The 19,714-nt window shown below is 43.6% G+C and overlaps 1 protein-coding gene across 6 annotated transcripts in view; it reads left to right on the plus strand.

The window, feature by feature from the left end:
• The first annotated feature begins 95 nt into the window (after positions 1 to 95).
• The window catches only part of DNAJC17 (DnaJ heat shock protein family (Hsp40) member C17), a 38,592-nt gene continuing 18,973 nt past the window's right edge, over positions 96 to 19,714 (plus strand). For all 6 annotated transcript variants that reach the window (XM_007180394.3, XM_007180395.2, XM_007180396.3 and 3 more), the window contains exon 1: positions 96 to 234. In XM_007180394.3, coding sequence (XP_007180456.1) covers positions 157 to 234 — 78 coding nt within the window. In that variant the 5' untranslated portion in view covers positions 96 to 156. The remainder of the gene's footprint in view (positions 235 to 19,714) is intronic.

The following is a 19,714-nucleotide window of genomic DNA, read 5'->3' on the forward strand; positions in this document are numbered from 1 at the left end:
GCCCGCCTCCTTCAGAGGCAGTCAAGCCTAGTTCAGAGCACGACATTTCCCAGGGGGCTAAGCGCCTCCATCAGGCTTGGGGTCGATAGTCCCCGGGAATCCCCACACGCTTAGGCTCTTGGGAGTTGTAGTACTAATCCAGTCAGGGTTGGAACCATGGCGGTGGCCAAGGAGCTCTTACAGATGGACCTGTACGCGTTATTAGGTATCGAGGAGGAGGCGACGGACAAAGAGGTGAGAACTGGGGCGAGGAGGGCCGATCCCGAGCGACCTGGCGGGCTTTCCCGTCTTGGCGCGCCCGAGGCTGGCGCCACCAGCTTTCCACGTTCGGCCGGGCCGTGAGTGGGGAACGAGGGGCGGCCCGACGGCCTCAGGTGGTTTCCCAGACCTTTCCTGAATGGTCTGAGGGCCTTACGAGGAAGAGGGGGCACGAGACGAAGGCTCCTAGCGCGGGGAACTGTACTGTGCTCTCCTCGTGGCCCTTGTCTAGAAGAGGCCGCGGTTGAGCCTGTGAGACAACCCTAGCCTACTTCCTGCGCGTGCGCAGTGTCAGCCTCCGATTCCGCTTCTGTCTAAACTGTGGCTGGGGGAACTTCATTGTCTCTCTCTTGCTGGCTGATTTAACTCTGCTTAGAGCCTAGGGCGGAAGAAAGGCCAGGTCTCAAGGCTCCTCCATTCCTTTTTCATACCCTCCGTGGCAGTGTAAGCTATGACTCTGCCATCTCTATTTTCTTTTTACATCCCAGCCCTTTGACTCTTTTCAAGTAGTGGATGCTCAGGTGTTGCCCTCTCACCATGTGCTAGTGGGCCAAAAGCAGGAGGATCAGAAGGATAAGGCAGATGACCTAGAGTTTCACAGGAAGGCGTTGATAAATGTGTCAGGGAGTGGGACACTGACCAAGCTGTAATTAAGATTTCTGTTACTTTCCCGTGGATTATGGTGGTAGCTGTAGCAGTGTAGGAAGGGGAGGCAGATAAGTCACCAGATGGAAATTAATGCCTGCAGATGCCCCTGTACCTCCAGGCTGCTCTGCTCATCGGCGGAACTTGTAAGAGGAAGCTCTGGGGCAGAAAAGCAGGGAGACCCATAGGGCCCTTGAGGAGGGATACTGTCACCCTGTACAGAACTGTTCCCTGCAGCTGCAGCTGAAATCAGAAGTGGGCCATGGGGATGTATACACAGCACCAAAAGCATCTGTTAACACCTATCTCATAAGTCTTAAATTTTCACTATTAATAATGCCTGACACATATATAATACTTACTATGTGCTGGACACTATTCTAAGTGTTCTACATTTGTAAATTGTTTAATTAGTACTTCGTTAGTAGTGAGAAATTACTTTGGACACTTCACACCAGATCTAGCCAGTGTGTTGGAACCTCGAAGTTGAGAACTCCTGAGGAAGGCAATTACGAGCCACTGATGTATATATTAATCAGAGAAGTGACATAATCAGATTTTAAAGAAAATATTCAACATCAGTGTGCAGAAAGGACACAAGTAGGGGGTGGGTAGAGGAGCTGCCACTAGGGGGTCAGGTGGGGCTGTTGTCTAGGCAAGAGGCCAAGGTCTAAGCAGCACAGGGAGGTTGGGATTCAGTTTTCACTCAGGTGAGATAAGGGATAGGTGAGAAGACTTTTTTTTTTAAGAATTTAAAAAATATTTGTTTATTTTATTTATTTTTTTGGCTGCATTGGGTCTGAGTTGTGGCACGCGAGGGCTTCGTTGAGGCGTGCGGGCTTTCTCTCTAGTTGTGGTGCGCGGGGTCCAGAGTGCATGGGCTCTGTAGCTGCAATTCGTTGAGGTGCGCGAGCTCAGTAGTCGTGATGTGCGGGCTTTGCTGCCCCGTGGCATATGGGATCTTAGTTCCCTGACCAGGGATCGAACCCGCGTCCCCTGCATTGGAAGGTGGATTTTTTACCACTGGACCACCAGGGAAGTCCCCTGGAGTCATTCTTGATACCTCCCTATCCTCTCACTCTTGCATCTAGTCCATCACCAGGTCCTAATGAATTCATTTCTCAAATAATCTCCAAACCTGTTCATTAATCTCCGTCTCCACCACCACCGCTCCAGCCCAAACGCCCATCAACTTCCATCTGAATGATTACAGTGGCCTGCCAACTCATTTCCCTGCTTCCAGTCTATTCTGTTCCACTCTGTTGCACTCCTCCGATCTGTCCTACTCAACGGAAAATGGAATAATCTTGGTGCTCCTTTAAAACCCTATTGCACTTTTAATAAAACATGCAATAGAATTTCTTACCCCTTCTTACATGCTTTTCCCTGTGTCCAGAATGCTCTTCCTCCCCTTCTGTTAACCTGGGTTACTTTTACTTGGCCTTCAGAGCTCAGCTTAAATGGCATTTCCTCAGAGAGGCCTTGCCTATTGTTCTTTCATAGCAGCCACTTCTCCTTTCCAGCACTTATATCAGTTTGCAAGTATATATTCATTTGTGTGATTATTTATCTCATGGCTACTCCCCTCTGTACTCTTAGCTCTGAGGAGCAGGTCTGGTCCATTCACTTCTGTAGCAGCCCCTTCCTGTTGACTGGCACAGAGTAGGCTGTCAATAAATATTTGTTGAATGAAGGAAGTAGCAGCTAAGAGCCCACTGGAACAACTTGGCTTGAGAATCAGGAGATCTGGGGCCTCATTCAGAGCCTGACTTTCCTCAAATGTAAAATGAGGGAGTTGGGCAAACTATGACTTCAGGAGTCAAATGGCCCATGACCTGGTTTTTTAATGAGCCATGAGCTGAGAATGGTTTTTCATGTTAAAACGATTGCAAAAAAAACAACCACAACTCAACAACAAAAAACCGAATAACTCAATTAAAAAATAGGCAACGGACTTGAATAGACATTTCTCCAAAGAAGATATATAAATGACCAATAAATACATGAAAAGATGCTCAATACCACTGGTCATTAGATAAACGCAAATCAAAACCACAGTGAGATACCACTTCATACCTGTTAGGATGGCTATTAAAGAAAAACAAAAACAGAAAGTTACTAGTGTTGGTGAGGGTGTGGAGAAATTAGAACCCTTGTACATTGCTTGTAGTGCAGCTGCTGTGGAAAACAGTATGACAATTCCTCAAAAAATTAAACATAGAATTACCATATGATCCAGCAATTTCACTTCTGGGTATATACCCAAAAGAAATGAAAGTAGGGACTCAAACAGATATTTCTTTTTTTTAGTTTACTTTTGGCTGTGTTGGGTCTTCGTTGCTGCACGCGGACTTTCTCTAGTTGTGGAGAGCGGGGGCTACTGTTCGCTGCGGTGCGTGGGCTTCTCACCGTGGTGGCTTCTCTTGTTGCGGAGCACGGGCTCTAGGCACGCAGGCTCAGTAGTTGTGGTTCGCGGGCTCTAGAGCGCAGGCTCAGTAGTTGTGGCGCACGGGCTTAGTTGCTCTGCGGCATGTGGGATCTTCCCGGACCAGGGATCAAACCTGTGTCCCCTGCATTGGCAGGCGGATTCTTAACCACTGCACCACCAGGGAAGTCCCTTAAACAGATATTTGTACACCCATGTTCATAGTGGCATAATTCAAAATAGCCAAAAGGTGGGAGCAGCCAAAGTGGCCATTAACAAATGAATGGTTAAACAAAATGTGGTATATACATACAATGGAATATTATTCATCCTTGAAAAGGAAGGACATTTTGACACATGCTACAATATGGATGAAACTTGAGGGTGTGATGTTGAGTGAAATAAGCTAGTCACAAATGGACAAATATTATATCGTTCCTCTTGTACAAGATTCCTAAGAGTAGTCAGATTCACAGAGACAAAGTAGAATGGTAGTTTCCGGGGACAGGAGAGTGAGTGTGGAATGAGGAGTTAGTGTTTAAATGGTACAGAGTTTCAGCTTTACAAGATGAAAAAAGTTCTGGAGACTTATGGCAGTAATGGTTGCACAATATGAATGTACTTAATGTCATAGAACTATACACTTAAAAATGGTTAAAATGGTAACTTTTATGTTAATATATATTTTAATATGTTTTACAATAAAAACAACCAACCAAAACAGAATAAAAACAAAGAAGAACATATATCATGGGAATTTAGAGAGTCAGCAAGTCCCAAAGGTAGACGTTTTTGTTCCCCATCCAGCCCTAAGGGAGACAGGTGGGGCAAGGTATCATTTTCTTGTAGGAAAGCTTTGAGTTGAGGACCCAGGTTTGGTGTGGAAGTGCTCCTGGGGAGAGGATAACGCCCCAGGAATCCAATCTCCTAGAATCTCAGGCAGTAAGCCCCAGATTCTTATGTGCTAATGCACATGTGCCTGTGTGCGTGTATGTGCGCACACACACAGGACAGGGCCGGGCCCTAGAGCCTGCCAAGATGAAGAGTAGGTCATGGATTAATGCCACTTGCAAACCTTGAAGAGATTCTGAATTAATCTCAGGGATTATTTAGGTGACTACAATGGCCTTCTAATCCTTTCCCTAGTTCTGTTCTTGCCCCCTTGAGCCTCTTCGCACAGCAGCCAGAGTGAGCCTTTAGATGGTAAATCAGATGGTGTTACCTCTGCTCCCAGCTCCCCAGGGGCTTCTCATCAGTCTTAGAATGAAGGCTGAAGGCCCTCCTTGGCCCTTGGGGCCCTCAATGCCTCTCTTGCATGTTCCCTATCACTCTTCCCTTGCTCACCGGGCTCCAGCCACATCAGTCCTATAATTTTTTTTTAATTGTGGTGAAATATACATAACATAAAATTTTCCATTTAAACCTTTTTTTTTAGTGTACAATTCAGTGGCATTAAGTACATTTACATTGATATGCAGCCGTCACCACTATCCATCTCCAGAACTTTTCCATCATCCCAAACTGAAGTTCCATACCTTTAAACGTTAACTCCCTATTCTCTTCTCCCCTTAGCCCCTGGTAACTACTATTTTACTTTCTTTCTCTATGAACTTGACTATTTTATGTACCTCATATAAATGAACATGCAAATATATAATATTTGTTTTTTTATATCTGGCTTATTTCACTTAATGTAATGTTTTCAGGTTTCATCCATTTTGTTGAATGGATCAGAATTTCCTTCCTTTTTAAGGCTGAATAATATTCCACCATATGTATGTACACATTCTGTTTATCCACTCATCTTTTGATGGACATTTGGGTTGTTTCCACCTTTTAGTTGTTATGAATGGTATTATTAGGAACATGAGTGTATGAATATCTGTTCGAGTCCTGCTTTCAGTTCTTTTGGGTATATATCCCACAGTGTAATTGCTGGATCATATGTAATTCTACGTTTAATGTTTTGAGGAACTGCCATGCTGCCTTCCACAGCAGCTGCACCATGGCACATTTCTACAAGAAATGCTCAGTCATTCTAATTTCTCCACATTCTTCCCACCACTTGTCATTTTCGGTGTTTTGGATAATACATCCTAATGGATATGAAAGAGGCCTCCAGTGATATTTTTTCAAACTCACCTAACACATTCCTGCTTCAGGGCCTTTACATTTGCTAGTGCTTCTGTTTAGAACGTCTCTTTCCTGGTAGTTGTATATCTCACTCCCACACCTTATTCAGATTTCCATTCACATATCACCCCCTACCCTCTCAAAGGCTTTCAGAAGTCGTACATCTAATTACTACACATTGTATTACATGCCCATTTGCTTACCATTGGTCTCCCCCGTTAGAATGTAAAAGATCCAGGAAGGAAGAGACTTACTCTTTTTTGTTTACTGCTATGTCTCTAGCACCTAGAACAGTGCCTGGCCCTTGATAGGTGTTCAGTCAATCCTTGTTGAATGATTGAATATGTATTATTACTTTCTTATGCAGTAATACTTTGCAGCAAAGTGAAATTGCTAGACCAATCAAATATATTTACCCAAAGTAAATGTATTTAAAAGCTTTTTCAAAATTGTCTTTCAGAAAAGTGGTGCCATCTTATACTCCCACTGGGTAGGCAGGAGATCGCCCCATCTCTCAGCTGGCAGCTCCCATCCTGGCTCTCGGAAACAGCATGCTGTGTGCCCAGTGCCTTGCACACACACACACACACACAGCAGGTCCCCCACACTTCATTAAATCAAACTTTACAGTGTTCTCCCTGCCTCTTTTGGTGTTCTTTCCCTTTCTTCACCTGTGTTTTCGAGGAGGGTAGAAACATTTCCCACAAACACCATTCGATTCCACAAACTTTTAAGTGCCTACCTACTGTGTGCCTGTCTCAGAGCCTGCTGCTAGGGATACAGATGTGAAGAGAGCAGTTCCTGGAGGGTCACCCCATCGTGTCTGTTTCCAGCCTTTCTGTCTCTTGCTTTTGGGGTCCATCATTTTGAAATGCAGAGGTCAAAGTTGATAATTCTAGAAGGTGATGCTTTCTAATCAGATGGTGATTTCCTAGAGAGTGTAACTCATATGCAGAAAATGATAGCTTTTATAACTAATCTTAACAAGTAAGGCCAAGAGTTGTTGTTTGTTACATCTACCGTGTGTTGAGAATGGATGGAAATCATAATACAGAGCCTTGAGCAATGTTGGGAATTCTAAATGTGCCTTTATAATCATCTTTGTACTTATCACCAGTGACAGTTAAGAAAGTGGATTTTAGAGGCAGACTGCCTGGATATTGGCTCCATGACTTACCTAGTTTGTGACCTTGAGTAAATATTTAACCTCTGTGTGCCTTGGCTTCCATGTCTGCGAAATGGGAATGGTGGCAGTCCCTCTTCTCTGGCGTTGTTATGAGGCTCAATCCAGGCAAAGCACTTGGCAAGGCACTTGGCACAGACTCACTACAAGTTCCCTCATGCTGTTATCATTGTTGCTCCACCTTCCTTACACTGTAAGTGCTAATGTCCAATGCACATCTCCCAAACTCATGTCTAAGTTTGCCCTCCACTTCTCACACCTTCTCACTCATTCCAGTCCTGATGGACCAGTGCTGATTCACCTCACACTACACCAGTGATTCTCGACCAAGGCAGTGGTCAGGGTAGAAAGGAGGTGGGGCATCAGGTAGAGCAAAATTGAGGATCAGCAGAGTTCACTATTCAGTTCAAATCTACAGATGAATGGAGTATGTCACCATGGACAAGGGACTGTGTAGGCATGGTGGGACTTCAGAGCTGAAGAAGACATCACTTCTGCTTTAGCTCACACAATATAGTAAACAATGAATTTTGAGGTAGAGTGAAAGAGGTGGAATAAAAGTATATAAGGAAAATGCTGTTGGAATAAAGAGGAAGACAAGATTCATATGATTGGCAGGATCATGGAAGACTTCCCCTGAGGAGGTGTTTTTGTGCAAGACCTTGAGAGGAGAAAAGAATATATCACAGCAGGGTTAAAAGGGATCATCATGATCATTTACCCTCTTCATTTTATAGACAGGAGGATGGAGGTCCAAAGAGGCTATGGAACTTGCTGAGATCACCCAGTGAGTGAGTGTTGGGTCAGACTGGAGCCCCAGTTTAATATTCCTTCCACTGCTCTGCAGTTGACACGTGAATTTCTCTCCTGTCTATAGCAGCCTTGCCTTTCATTTGAAGCCCTTTGAAGGGTACATAACTCACTGTATCTTGGCAGGTATTATTTGGTGAAGCTTGAAAATGCATTTTGATCAACTGTTTGAAGACTAAAGTTTTAAATGTATTTACCAGGAAAACTACCGTGGAAACTTAATATTGACCTTTTCAGTTTATATTTTATTATTGCTTTAAGGAAAAGGCTGTTTTACCTGTTTGCTAGCTAATACCTTTATTTATTTATTTATTTATTTTTTAAAGGGAACTTTATTTTTATTTATTTATTTTATTTATTTTTGGCTGCGTTGGGTCTCCGTTGCTGTGCGGGCTTTCTTTAGTTGCGGCGAGCAGGGGCTACTCTTCGTTGCGGTGCGTGGGCTTCTCACTGAGGTGGCTTCTCTTGTGGCGGAGCATGGGCTGTACGCATGTGGGCTTCAGTAGTTGTGGCTCGCAGGCTCTAGAGCGTAGGCTCAGTAGTTGTGGTGCACGGACTTAATTGCTGCGCGGCCTGTGGGATCTTCCCGGACCAGGGCTCGAACCCGTGTCCCCTGCATTGGCAGGAGGATTCTTAACCACTGTGCCACCAGGGAAGCCCTAATACCTTTATTTAAATCACTTATTTCTGTTATACCCTAAAATGTGATACATTGACATTGTTTCTTACAGATTTAAAAGGAATAAGTTTTTGAGGACAGAGAAGGACTTGAAGGAATGGCATGAAGGGGTAGAAGTCAAAGTGCTTGGCATGACAAGGAATGGGACATTGCCTAGGGTCTGTTGAGGGTGTGGCAGGAGTTGAATCTGAAAAATGTGGTGTCTCTGGGCCTCTAGGCCCTAGGGTGGTTGGACTTGATTCTGTGGGCATCTGGGGGCCATTTCTGGATTTGAGGTGAGCCTGACTCAGTCCACTGTCTCCAATGGGAGCCTTTCTCAAAGCCTCTTACCTCCAGACCAGGCACTGAGACCTCAAGGTTGGGCAGTGAGCCTGGTTTCACTTGACAGCTGTCGTTCATTCACCAAGGGCCTGACCAGCACTGGGTGGGACCAGGAGCCAGGCCTCCAAGTCCTCTCTGTATCTCTCTGATGGTTAACTCATTCCTGGGTTTGTCTGTCTGGCTGAAACTCTGAATTTTTGAAGTTACTTGGCTGCCTGTTAAGTCAAAAGGAATGATTCATTTGTGTTTGTAAGCTGTAAGCTATTCATTAGCATTCAAGATAATACCTCACATTTACATGACACCAAAGTGCTTTCACATAAATTATCTCATTTGATGTGATCTTCAAAACAAGCCTGTGAGGACTTCCCTGGTGGCACAGTGGTTAAGAATCCGCCTACCAATGCAGGGCACATGGGTTCGAGCCCTGGTCCGGGAAGATCCCACATGCCACGGAGCACCTAAGCCTGTGCACCACAACTACTGAGCCTGTGCTCTAGAGCCTGCGAGCCACAACTACTGAGCCCGCGTGCTGCAACTACTGAAGCCCACGCGCCTAGAGCCTGTGCTCCGCAACAAGAGAAGCCACCACAATGAGAAGCCCGCGCACCGCAACAAAGAGTAGCCCCAGCTCACCACAGCTAGAGAAAGCCCACGTGCAGCAACAAAAGACCCATCCCAGCCAAATATAAATAAATAAAAAAAATATTTTTTTTAAAAAAAGAATACATAAGAATCTATAACTTAAAAAAAAAAAACAAAAAAACAAGAGTGTGGGGCTTCCCTGGTGGCACAGTGGTTAAGAATCCGCCTGCCAATGCAGGGGACACGGGCACGGGTTCCAGCCCTGGTCTAGGAAGATCCCACATGCTGTGGAGCAGCTAAGCCCGTGCGCCACAACTACTGAGCCTGCGCTCTAGAGCCTGTGAGCCACAACTGCTGACCCCGTGTGCCAAAACTACTGAAGCCCATGCGCCTAGAGCCCGTGCTCCGCAACAAGAGAAGCCACCGCAATGAGAAGCCCACGTACCGCAACAAAGAGTAGCCCCCGCTCGCCGCAACTAGAGAAAGCCTGCGCGCAGCAACGAAGACCCAATGCAGCCAAAAATAAATAAATAAAATTTTAAAAAAACAAGTGTGAGGTACACAAGGACTATTAGCTCCAATTTATACATGAGAAGACTGACACTGACAGAGTTTGATTTGCCCAGCATAAGGTGGCTAGTAAATGCAGAGCGCCTGCCCAAACCTGCATTTTCTACTCCTATTTCAGAGCTGTTTTCCATGACCCACACCTCAGGAACAATTAGGGTAACAAGAGATGGGTCTGCGGGCCCCAGAAAGCCGTGTGTTCCCATCTGTGACACAGATAGAGATTTGACTCTGTGAGTAAAGCTGCACGACCTGGGTAAGCTCGAAGGGTATTAAGCCAACCCGGACAACTTGAGGAAGTATGTTAAAATTTGTGTTAAAACTACCACAGTGGAGTTTTCATTTCAGCTAAGGTAGAATTCAAAATATTCTCCATTTGCATAGCTGCTTTCCCTATTTTTGCTGTTCCTGAATACTGTTAGTTGGTTATTATTATTTTTCTCTAAATTGACTCACTTCTTTTTACTAATATAATTTGTTTATAAAGGAAACCAGTGTGTTAAGGGGAAAAAAGAATGAGATGTAGGGAGTACCAGGGCCCAGAGAGAAAGAGTTCTGCACCTGGGCAGAGGAGAGTGGCTTTGGGGGTAGGGACCCAGGTCTCCAGGGGTTAAGAGTGACAGCAGGCTGTGGGGAGAGGTGAGGGGCCGCCAGACCCAGGGTATCTGACAGATCTGAGGGGTGGAAATCTCCAACCTGATAGAAGAATGCAGGTGAGGATTTTGGAGTCTGAGCATGATGTAAGCCTGCTTAGGGTAAGGGTGGGAGGGAGAGGCGGGGCCTGAGAGAAGTGGGCATAGGAGGAGGAGGAGGAGGAGGAGGAGGGCTGTAGACTGTGCTCCCGGTGGATAGCTGGTTTGGGGAAGTGGGCTGAGAAGGAGGGCAGGGAAGGGGTTGAGGCCCAGGAAGGGATACTGGGGGTGCTAAAGGGGGACCCAGAGGTGAGAGCCCGAGGGGTGCGAGGACCAGAAGAGTGACCTCAGGGATGGGCTGGGGATCCAGATCCTTTAGGGTGCATAGGGGCAACATATGGGGAGAAGCAGCCCAGGCCCTGTGCATGGTCTTAGTTGGTTCAGGCTGCACAGGTCACTGTCCTGAGTCTGGACTGTGGGCCGTGGTTAGCAGACTACAAGAGATGTTGGTGTGAGGTCTAGGTGTCCCCAGCATCTCGTTACCACCAGCAGGCCCACGTTTTGGGAATGTTGATCTAAGGGTGCTGGTCTGAGGGGTGGCTGGTACCCTGCTTGCTCAGAGCCTTTGGAGCAGTCTGGTTTCCGCAGGAATTTGGGAATTTCTATGTAGTGCTGTTGCAGTGTGGACCACAGGCTGTAAGGAATGAAAGTGGCCAATCTTTTAGGCAGAGGGGACTTCCAGGTAAGTGCCTAGAGCTCTGTGGTTTACTTCCTGCCTATGACATCAGGCAGTCACATAACCTCTGGTGTTGTGGCTAGTACAGGGTTGGGGAACTGTCTGCCTCCCCCAGGCTTAGGGAGGAATTACTGCCCAGGCCTAGATTACTGACTGTTCCCATTCCTGGAACTGGGCCTGTAATGGCTTCGTAGCTGATTCACTGGCATGGTTTGTTCATTCAGTACCTGTTGTCACATAGAGTGACCTCCCTGTGTGTCCTGTGTATCTGAGTCTGACCTACGAGTCTGGCTTTTGAGAACTGGGCTTAATTACTTGTACTGCTTACCTGGCTCCAAGTTTTATTATAAGAAAGGATAGCAGCCTTTTAAAAAATAATGATCTCTTCTTTGTAGGGCACCTTTCTTTTAAGTTTAATGATGGCTATTTTATATTTATTGGACCCCTTAGTGCTTGGCTTTTTTGTGTCAGTCAGGAGTTCATTCCTTATAAGAGGTGAAACTGGAGGCAGGTGGATTGTCAGAGGCCCTGCTGTGTGCCTGGCGCCAAGCCCAGTGGAGATGGCGGGAGACCCAGCTCCGGGCTCCTTCCCCTGCTCTGGGCTCAGGTTGCTGTGAGTGGCCAAACCAGTTATGGAGCCCCGGGAAGGGCTGGGTGGGTGGCTGCTAATTCATGACTCATTATTCCCCTCCGTGATGTGGGCTCTGGGGGGATAACATTTAGTTCCCACTACGGTTCTCTTATCAGTCTGCTATAGTGATTTCTTCCCTTTTCCAGGCTTAGTTTCTCAAAAGGAAGTATTAGCAGGTAGAAGGGGAAATTATGAAATAGTGTGGGAAGGTCTCCTAGGGTTGGGGCAGCACCCACTTCCTTCTGCTCTTCAATAGGCCTGAAGTAATTGACATAGTTGAGGCTTCCTAATTGTGTTTGGTTGAGAACAAATGGACGTTTGCCCCTTTCATTCAATAGATATTTACTGTGTGCCTACTGAGTACCAGGTGCTGTCCAGTGCACAGTTCTGGCCCCTGGGGATAGGCAAAACTCCCTGCCCCCTAAAGCACATTCCCTTTATTCGTAAGAACCCCCATAATTTCCTGTACCTGTATGCTCTCATTTGAGGCACAATCATAACCAGTTTATCTGTTTTTCCAGACCATACCAGAAAAGAAACAGTAGATTATAAGCACTTCCAGAGACATGCTGGCATCTGGCACAGTCTAGTAGAGGCTGACTGGGGAGGAGATAGAGAAACTATAAAAAGAGTAGAATTTAAGATCATTACCACCTAAGGAAGCATAGGGAAAGCCTGACTCTGCCCTCAGTAACATCTGAACATGTTGTGCTGTTCAGTAGTTTCTGTTCCGAATGATCATCCTGAGATATGGAAGACAGATTAAATTCAAGTAGTGTCCTACGATGGGGAAAGGGAGTAATATTTTAGAAAGACATTAGGAGGAAGACCACACTTCTGCAAATTGGAGTTTAAAGTCCTCGTGGAGCTTATGTTCATCTGAGATCTCTGTCATTCTGGGGCTGAGCCTTGGAGACAGCCTGGTCCTCTGAAAAACCATGGTCTGGGCAGGGGGCATCGGGTGAGAAGCCCCTCAACTGTCACCTAGCTCTTTTCTGTGAAGTCTCAGGAAATGCAAATGAATGTTTCCAAGTGCTAGGGAAACCTGGGGATTTAGGAGAAACCTATAGGTAAAGAAGGAAAACAGCAAGTGTTAAGACAATTCAGTAGCTTTTGGCACCTTCCAGTGGCTGCTTCAACCTTGCCTAGGTGTCCCAGCACTTGCAGACTCGGTTTCATAGAGTAGCTGCCAACCCCAGTGCCTGGGATTAGATGGTCCTGTCTTTCTCTCACATCATTACATGTAGGGTCCTTCTATTTCTTTGTTCTTCTGAAAGTTCCTCTTCCTTCCCAACTTATCATAGATAAGAAAAATATTGTTGCATCTTTTTGCCCTGAATCCAGACTCTTGAGCTGCTAATAAGGTAGAATATTTCGTAATAAACAATATTGACACGGAAGCTTTTCAGAGGCCTGCTGTAGGAGAGTTGTGTTTACATGATGAGAAATTCTTCAGGCACCAGTCACTCCAGGAGGGCTGGACAAAGCTGGGCGTCCTATTTGTAACACAAAATACCAAACTCCAGGCCAACCGGTTCAAAGTCAGAACTGGCCTTCGAGGCTAAAACCCAGCAGTGGGCCTTGCCCAGGGCAGGCTTAGCAGCTAACCATAGTAATAACTAGTTAATCAGGACAGACACACTTGGCCAGCATTCTTAGGCCAGCTGGGTTTTGGTTCATGGCCACTCTGGAAGATCTCAGGCTACCTACCCGTACCCCCTACACTTTGAATGAGAGTAGTTCAGAGCCCCTGGGGGCTAACCAAGGGTAGAATTTTAGAACATCCCCCAGCAGACCTGAAACCAGCCTTGTACACCTCAAGAATTCATACTGGACTCACCTGGGCCCATTGTGGACCCATGTCCATCCCTGGAGTTCCTGTCAGGGTGGCATTGTCCTGGGCTGGTGTCACAATTTACCTCCCTCCCAGGAGTGGATAAACAAGAGGTTTGGACCTTATATTGAGTGCCTGGTTTTTGTTAGGTACTTCACATGGGTTATTTTCTTTAATCCTCACAGCAGCCCTATGCGTAGGGGATACTTCCCACACTTTGTAGTTGAAGAACCTAAGGCTGAGTGAGATCCAGTAATTTGCCCAAGGTCACGCTAGTAGTATGCGGAAGATTCAAAATTTGAAAACACATGTTAGATTCCAGAGCCTTCTTTCTTTCAGTGAACCATGCTACTTCCTAGCTTAGAATAGTTGAAAGAAGCTCAGCATCCCTGGTTTTTTGCTTTTTGTTTTTAATTTTTAAAAATAAATTTATTTATTATTTATTTTTTGGCTGTGTTGGGTCTTTGTTGCTGCACACGGGCTTTCTCTAGTTGCGGCGAGTGGGGGCTACTCTTCGTTACAGTGTGCAAGCTCCTCATTGCTGTGGCTTCTCTTGTTGCGGAGCATGGGCTCTAGGCGCTGGGGCTTCAGTAGTTGTGGCTCATGGGCCCTAGAGCACAGGCTCAGTAGTTGTGGCACACGAGCTTAATTGCTGCGCGGCATGTGGCATCTTCCCGGACCAGGGCTCAAACCCATGTCCCCTGCATTGGCACACGGATTCTTAACCACTGTGCCACCAGGGAAGTCCCCTGTTTTTCTAGATATAATTGACATATAACATATTAGTTTCAGGTATACAACATAATGATTCGATATGTTTGATGTATATATTGTGAAATGATCACCACAATAAGTCTAAGTAAATTACACCCATCACTGTACATAGTTAAAATTTGTTTTTTCTTGTGATAAGAACTTTTAAGATCTACTCTCTTAGTAACTTTCAAATAAACAGTACAGTATTAACTGTAGTTGCCATGCTGTACATTACATCCCCATGGCTTATTTATTTTATAACTGGGAGTTTGTACATTTTGACATTTTGCTCCCCCCACCCTCCGCCAGCTACCTGCCTCTAGCAACCACCAATCTGTTCTCTGTATCTATGAATTGTTTCTTGTTTGTTTGTTTTTTAGAGTCCACATGTAAATGAGATCATATGATATTTGTCTTTCTCTGTCTGACTCATTTCACTCAGCATAATGCCCTCAATGTCCATCCATATTGTCACTAATGGAAAGATTTCCTTTTTTATGGCTGAATGAGTATATCTGTCTATCTGTGTGTATACGTGTGTGTGTGTATGTATATGTATAATCTCACATCTTCTTTATCCATTCATCCATCAGTAGACACTTAGGTTGTTTCCATGTCTTGGCTACTGTAAATAATGCTGCATTGAACATGGGGGTGCATTATATTTTCAAGTTAGTATTTTCATTTCTTTTGGATAAATACCCAGAAGTGGAATTGCTGGATCATTTGGTAGTTCTATTTTTTATTTTTAAATATTTATTTATTTATTTAGGCCATGCCGTGCAGCTTGTGGGATCTTAGTTCCGTGACCAGGGATCCATCCAGGCCGTTGGCAGTGAAGGTGCAGAGTTCTAACCACTGGACTGTCAGGGAATTCCCAGTAGTTCTATTTTTAATTTTTTGAGGAACCTCTATACAGTTTTTCATAGTGGCTGCACTGATAGTGTACGTGAGTTCCCTGTTCTCCACATCCTCACCAACACTTATTCTTGTCTTTTTGATAATAGCTATTCTAACAGGTGTAAGGTAGTACCTTGTGGTTTTGATTTGCATTTGCCTGATGGATAATGATGTTGAGCACCTTTTCATGTACCTGTTGGCCATCTGTATATCTTCTTTGGAAAAATGTCTATTCAGATCCTCTGCCCATTTATTAATCAGATTGGGTTTTTTGTTGTTTGTTTGTTTGTAGGTTGTTTTTTGTTTTGGGGTTTTTTTGTTTGTTTGTTTGCTATTGAATTGTATGAGTTCTTCATATATTTTGGATATTAACCCCTTATCAGATATATGATTTGAAAATATTTTCTCCCATTCCGTAATTTCCCTTTTCATTTTGTTGATGGTTTCCTTTGCTGTGCAGAAGCTTTTTAGTTTGATGTAGTCCCACTTGTTTATTTTTTGCTTTTGTTGCTTTTGCTTTTGCTCTCAAATCCAAAAAAAAAATCATTGCCAGGACCAACGTTAAGGAGCTTACTCCCTATGTTTCCTTTTTGGAATTTTATAATTTCAGGTCTTACATTCAAGTCTTTAATCCATTTTGAGTTAATTTTTGTGTATGGTGTAAGATAGCGATCCAGTTTCATTCTTTTGCATGTGGCAAAATGGGGAATGCAGTTTCCCCAACACCATTTTTTATTTTTTAAAATTTTATTGGGGAAAATTTTTTTATTGGAGTATAGCTGATTTACAATGTTGTGTTAGTTTCAGGTGTACAGCAAAGTGATTCAGTTATACATATACATATATTCATTCTTTTTCAGATTCTTTACCCATATAGGTTATTACAGAATATTGAGTAGAGTTCCCTGTGCTATACAGTAGGTCCTTGTTGGTTATCTATTTTATATACAGCAGTGTGTGTATGTTAATCCCAAGCTCCTAATTTATCCCTCCACTCCCCGCAACACCATTTATTGAAGAGACTGTTCTTTTCCCATTGCATATTCTTGGCTTCTTTGTCCTTTCCCCATTACATAGTCTTGGCTCCTTTGTTGTAAATTAATTGACCGTATATGTGTGGGTTTATTTCTGGGCTATTCTGTTCCATTGATCAAGGTGTCTGTTTCTATGCCAATACCATACAGTTTTGATTACTGTAACTTTATAAATAGTTTGAAATCAGGACATGTGATGCCTCTAGCTTTGTTCTTCTTTCTCAAGATTGCTTTGCCTATTTGGGGTCTTTTGTGGGTCCATACAAATTTTAGGATTTTTTTTTTCCTGTGAAAATGCCATTGGAATTTTGATAGGGATTGCATTGAATCCATAGATTGCTTTGGGTAGTAAAGACATTTAAACAATATTAATTCTTCCACACCATGAGCATGGAATATCTTTCCTCTTATTTGGTCTTCTTCAACTTCTTTAATCATTGTCTTTTTGTTTTCAGTGTACAGATCTTTCACCTCCTTGGCTAAATTTATTTTTAGGTATTTTATTCTTTTTGATGAAATTGTAAATGGGATTGTTTTCTTAATTTCTCTTTCTGATCATCCATTGTTAGTGCCTAGAAATGCAAGAGACTTTTGTGTATTGCTTTTGTATCCTGCCACTTTACTGAATTCTTTTGTTCTAACAGGTTTTTTGGTGGACCCTTTAGGGTTTTCTATATATATAATATGTCATCTGCAAATAGTGACAGTTTTACTTCTTCCTTTTTGATTTGGATGCTTTTTATTTCTTTTCCTTGCCTAATTGCTCTGGCTAAGACTTCCAATACTATGGTGAATAAAAGAGGGTAGAGTAGGCATCCTTGTCTTGTTTCTGATTCTTAGAGGAAAAGCTTTCAGCTTTTCACCATGGAGTATGATATTAGCTGTGGACTTGTCATATATGGCCTTTATTAAGTTGAAGTATATTCCCTCTATACCCACTTTGTTGAGAGTTTTTATCGTAAATGGATGTTGAATTTTGTTAAATGCCTTTTCTGCATCTCTTGAGATGATCATAAGATGTTTATCTTTCGTTTTGTTAATATAGTGTATCACATTAATTGATTTGTGGATGTTGAACTATCCTTGCATCCCTAGAATAAATCCCACTTGATCATTGTGTATGATCCTTTAATGTACATATTATTGTTTAATTCTGTTTGCTAATATTTTGTTGTCAAATTTTTGCATCAGTGTTCATCAGGGGTGTTGGCCTATAATTTTCTTTTCTTGTGGCATCCTTGTCTGGTTTTGGTATCAGGGCAATAATGCTGGCCTTGCAAAGGTAGTTTGGAAATGTGTCCTCCTCTTCTATTCTTTGCAAGAGTGAGAAAGATTAGTATTAATTCTTCTTTATTTTTTTTTAAACTTTTTAAAATTTATTTAAACAAAATTTTTTTTAATTTTAATTTTTTAATTTTTGGCTGTGTTCGGTCTTCATTGCTGTGCGCGGGCTTTCTTTAGTTTTGGTGAGTGGGGGCTACTCTTCGTTGCAGTGTGCAGGCTTCTCATTGAGGTGGCTTCTCTTGTGGAACACGGACTCTAGGCACACAGGCTTCAGTAGTTGTGGCATACGGGCTCAGTAGTTGTGGCTCACGGGCTCTAGAGTGCAGGCTCAGTAGTTGTGGTGCATGGGCTTAGCTGCTCTGCGGCATGTGGTATCTTCCTGGACCAGAGATTGAACCCATGTCCCCTGCATTGGCAGGTGGATTCTTAACCACTGCGCCACCAGGGAAGTCCCTAATTCTTCTTTAAATGTTTGGTAGAATTCACCAGTGAAGCTGTCTGGTCCTGAACTTTTGTTTATTGGGAGATTTTTATTTACTGATTCAATCCCCTTACTGGCAATTGGTCTGTTCAGATTTTATGTTTCTTCATTATTCAGTCTTGGTAGGTTGTATGTTTCTGTGAATTTATCCATTTCTTCTAGGTTGTCCAATTTTTTGGCATATAATTGTTCAGAGTAGTCTCATGATCCTTTGTACTTCTGTGATATCAATTATAATGGCTCATCTTTCATTTCTGATTTTGTTTATTTGAGTCCCCTCTTTTTTCTTGGGGAGTCTAGCTAAAAATTCGTCTGTCTTGTTATCTTTTCAAAAAAAACAGATCTTGCTTTCATTGATATTTCGTTGAACCATTGGTTGTTTGGTAGCATGTTCTTTAATCTCCACATATTTGAATTTTCCAGTTCCCTTCTTGTAATTATTTCTAGTTTCATGCCATTGTGGTCAGAAAAGATGCTTGATATGATTTCAGTCTTCTTAAATTTATTGACTTGTTTTGTGGCCTAATATATGATCTGTCCTGCAGAATGTTCCATGTGTGCTTGAGAAGAATGTGTATTCTGTTGCTTTTTTTTTCTTTTAATTAATTTATTTAATTTATTTATTTTTGGCTGCATTGGGTCTTTGTTGCTGCGTGCGGGCTTTCTCTAGTTGCGGCGAGTGGGGGCTACTCTTCGTTGTGGTGCGTGGGCTTCTCATTGCAGTGGCTTCTCTTGTTGCAGAGCACGGGCTCTAGGCACATGGGCTTCAGTAGTTGTAGCATGCGGGCTCAGTAGTTTTGGCTCACAGGCTCTAGAGCTCAGGCTCAGTAGTTGTGGCGCACGGGCTTAGTTGCTCCGTGGCATGTGGGATCTTCCCGGACCAGGGCTCGAACCTGTGTCCCCTGCATTGGCAGGTGGATTCTTAACCACTACGCCACCAGGGAAGCCCCTAGTCTGTTGCTTTTGGGTGGAGTGTTATATATATGTCTGTTAAGTCCATCTGAACTAATGTGTCATTTAAGGCCAATGTTTCCTTATTGATATGCTGTCTGGATGATCTATCCATTGATAAAAGAGGGGTATTAAAATCCTCTACTATCATTGTATTGCTGTCTATGTCTCCTTTTAGGTCTGTTAATATTTGCTTTATATATTTTGGTGCTACTGTGTTGCATGCATAAATATTTACAGATGTTATATCCTCTTGATGGGTTGACTCTTTTATCATTATGTAATGACCTTCTTTGTCTCTTATTACAGCCTTTGTCTTAAAGCCTATTTTGTCTGATATAAGTATAGCTGCCCCAGCTTTTTTTGGTTTTCATTTGCTTGAAATATCTTTTTCAATCCCTTCACTTTCAGTCTGTGTGTGTCCTTACATCTGAAGTGAGTCTCTTGTAGGCAGCATATAGATGGGTCTTGGGGTTTGTTTGTTTGTTTTTGGCTGCATCGGGTCTTAGTTTTGGCACACAGGATCTTCACTGAGGCATGTGGGATCTTTCGTTGCAACGTGCAGCCTTTTTGTTGTGGTGCGTGGGCTTCTCTGTAGTTGTGGTGTGTGGATTTTCTCTTCTCTAGTTGTGGCATGCAGGCTCCAGGGCACGTGGGCTCTGTAGTTGTGGCATGCGGGTTCCAGAGAGCGTGGAGAGCGTGGACTCTGTAGCTTGTGGCATGGAGGCTCTAGTTGAGGCGTGTAAGCTCAGTAGTTGTGGTACTCGGGCTTAGTTGTCCTGCAGCATGTGAGATCTTAGTTCCCTGACCAGGGATTGAACCTGCGTCCCCTGCATTGTAAGGCAGATTCTTTACCACTGGACCACCAG

Source organism: Balaenoptera acutorostrata, chromosome 3 (genome assembly GCF_949987535.1).
Source record: "Balaenoptera acutorostrata chromosome 3, mBalAcu1.1, whole genome shotgun sequence".
NCBI lineage: Eukaryota > Metazoa > Chordata > Mammalia > Artiodactyla > Balaenopteridae > Balaenoptera > Balaenoptera acutorostrata.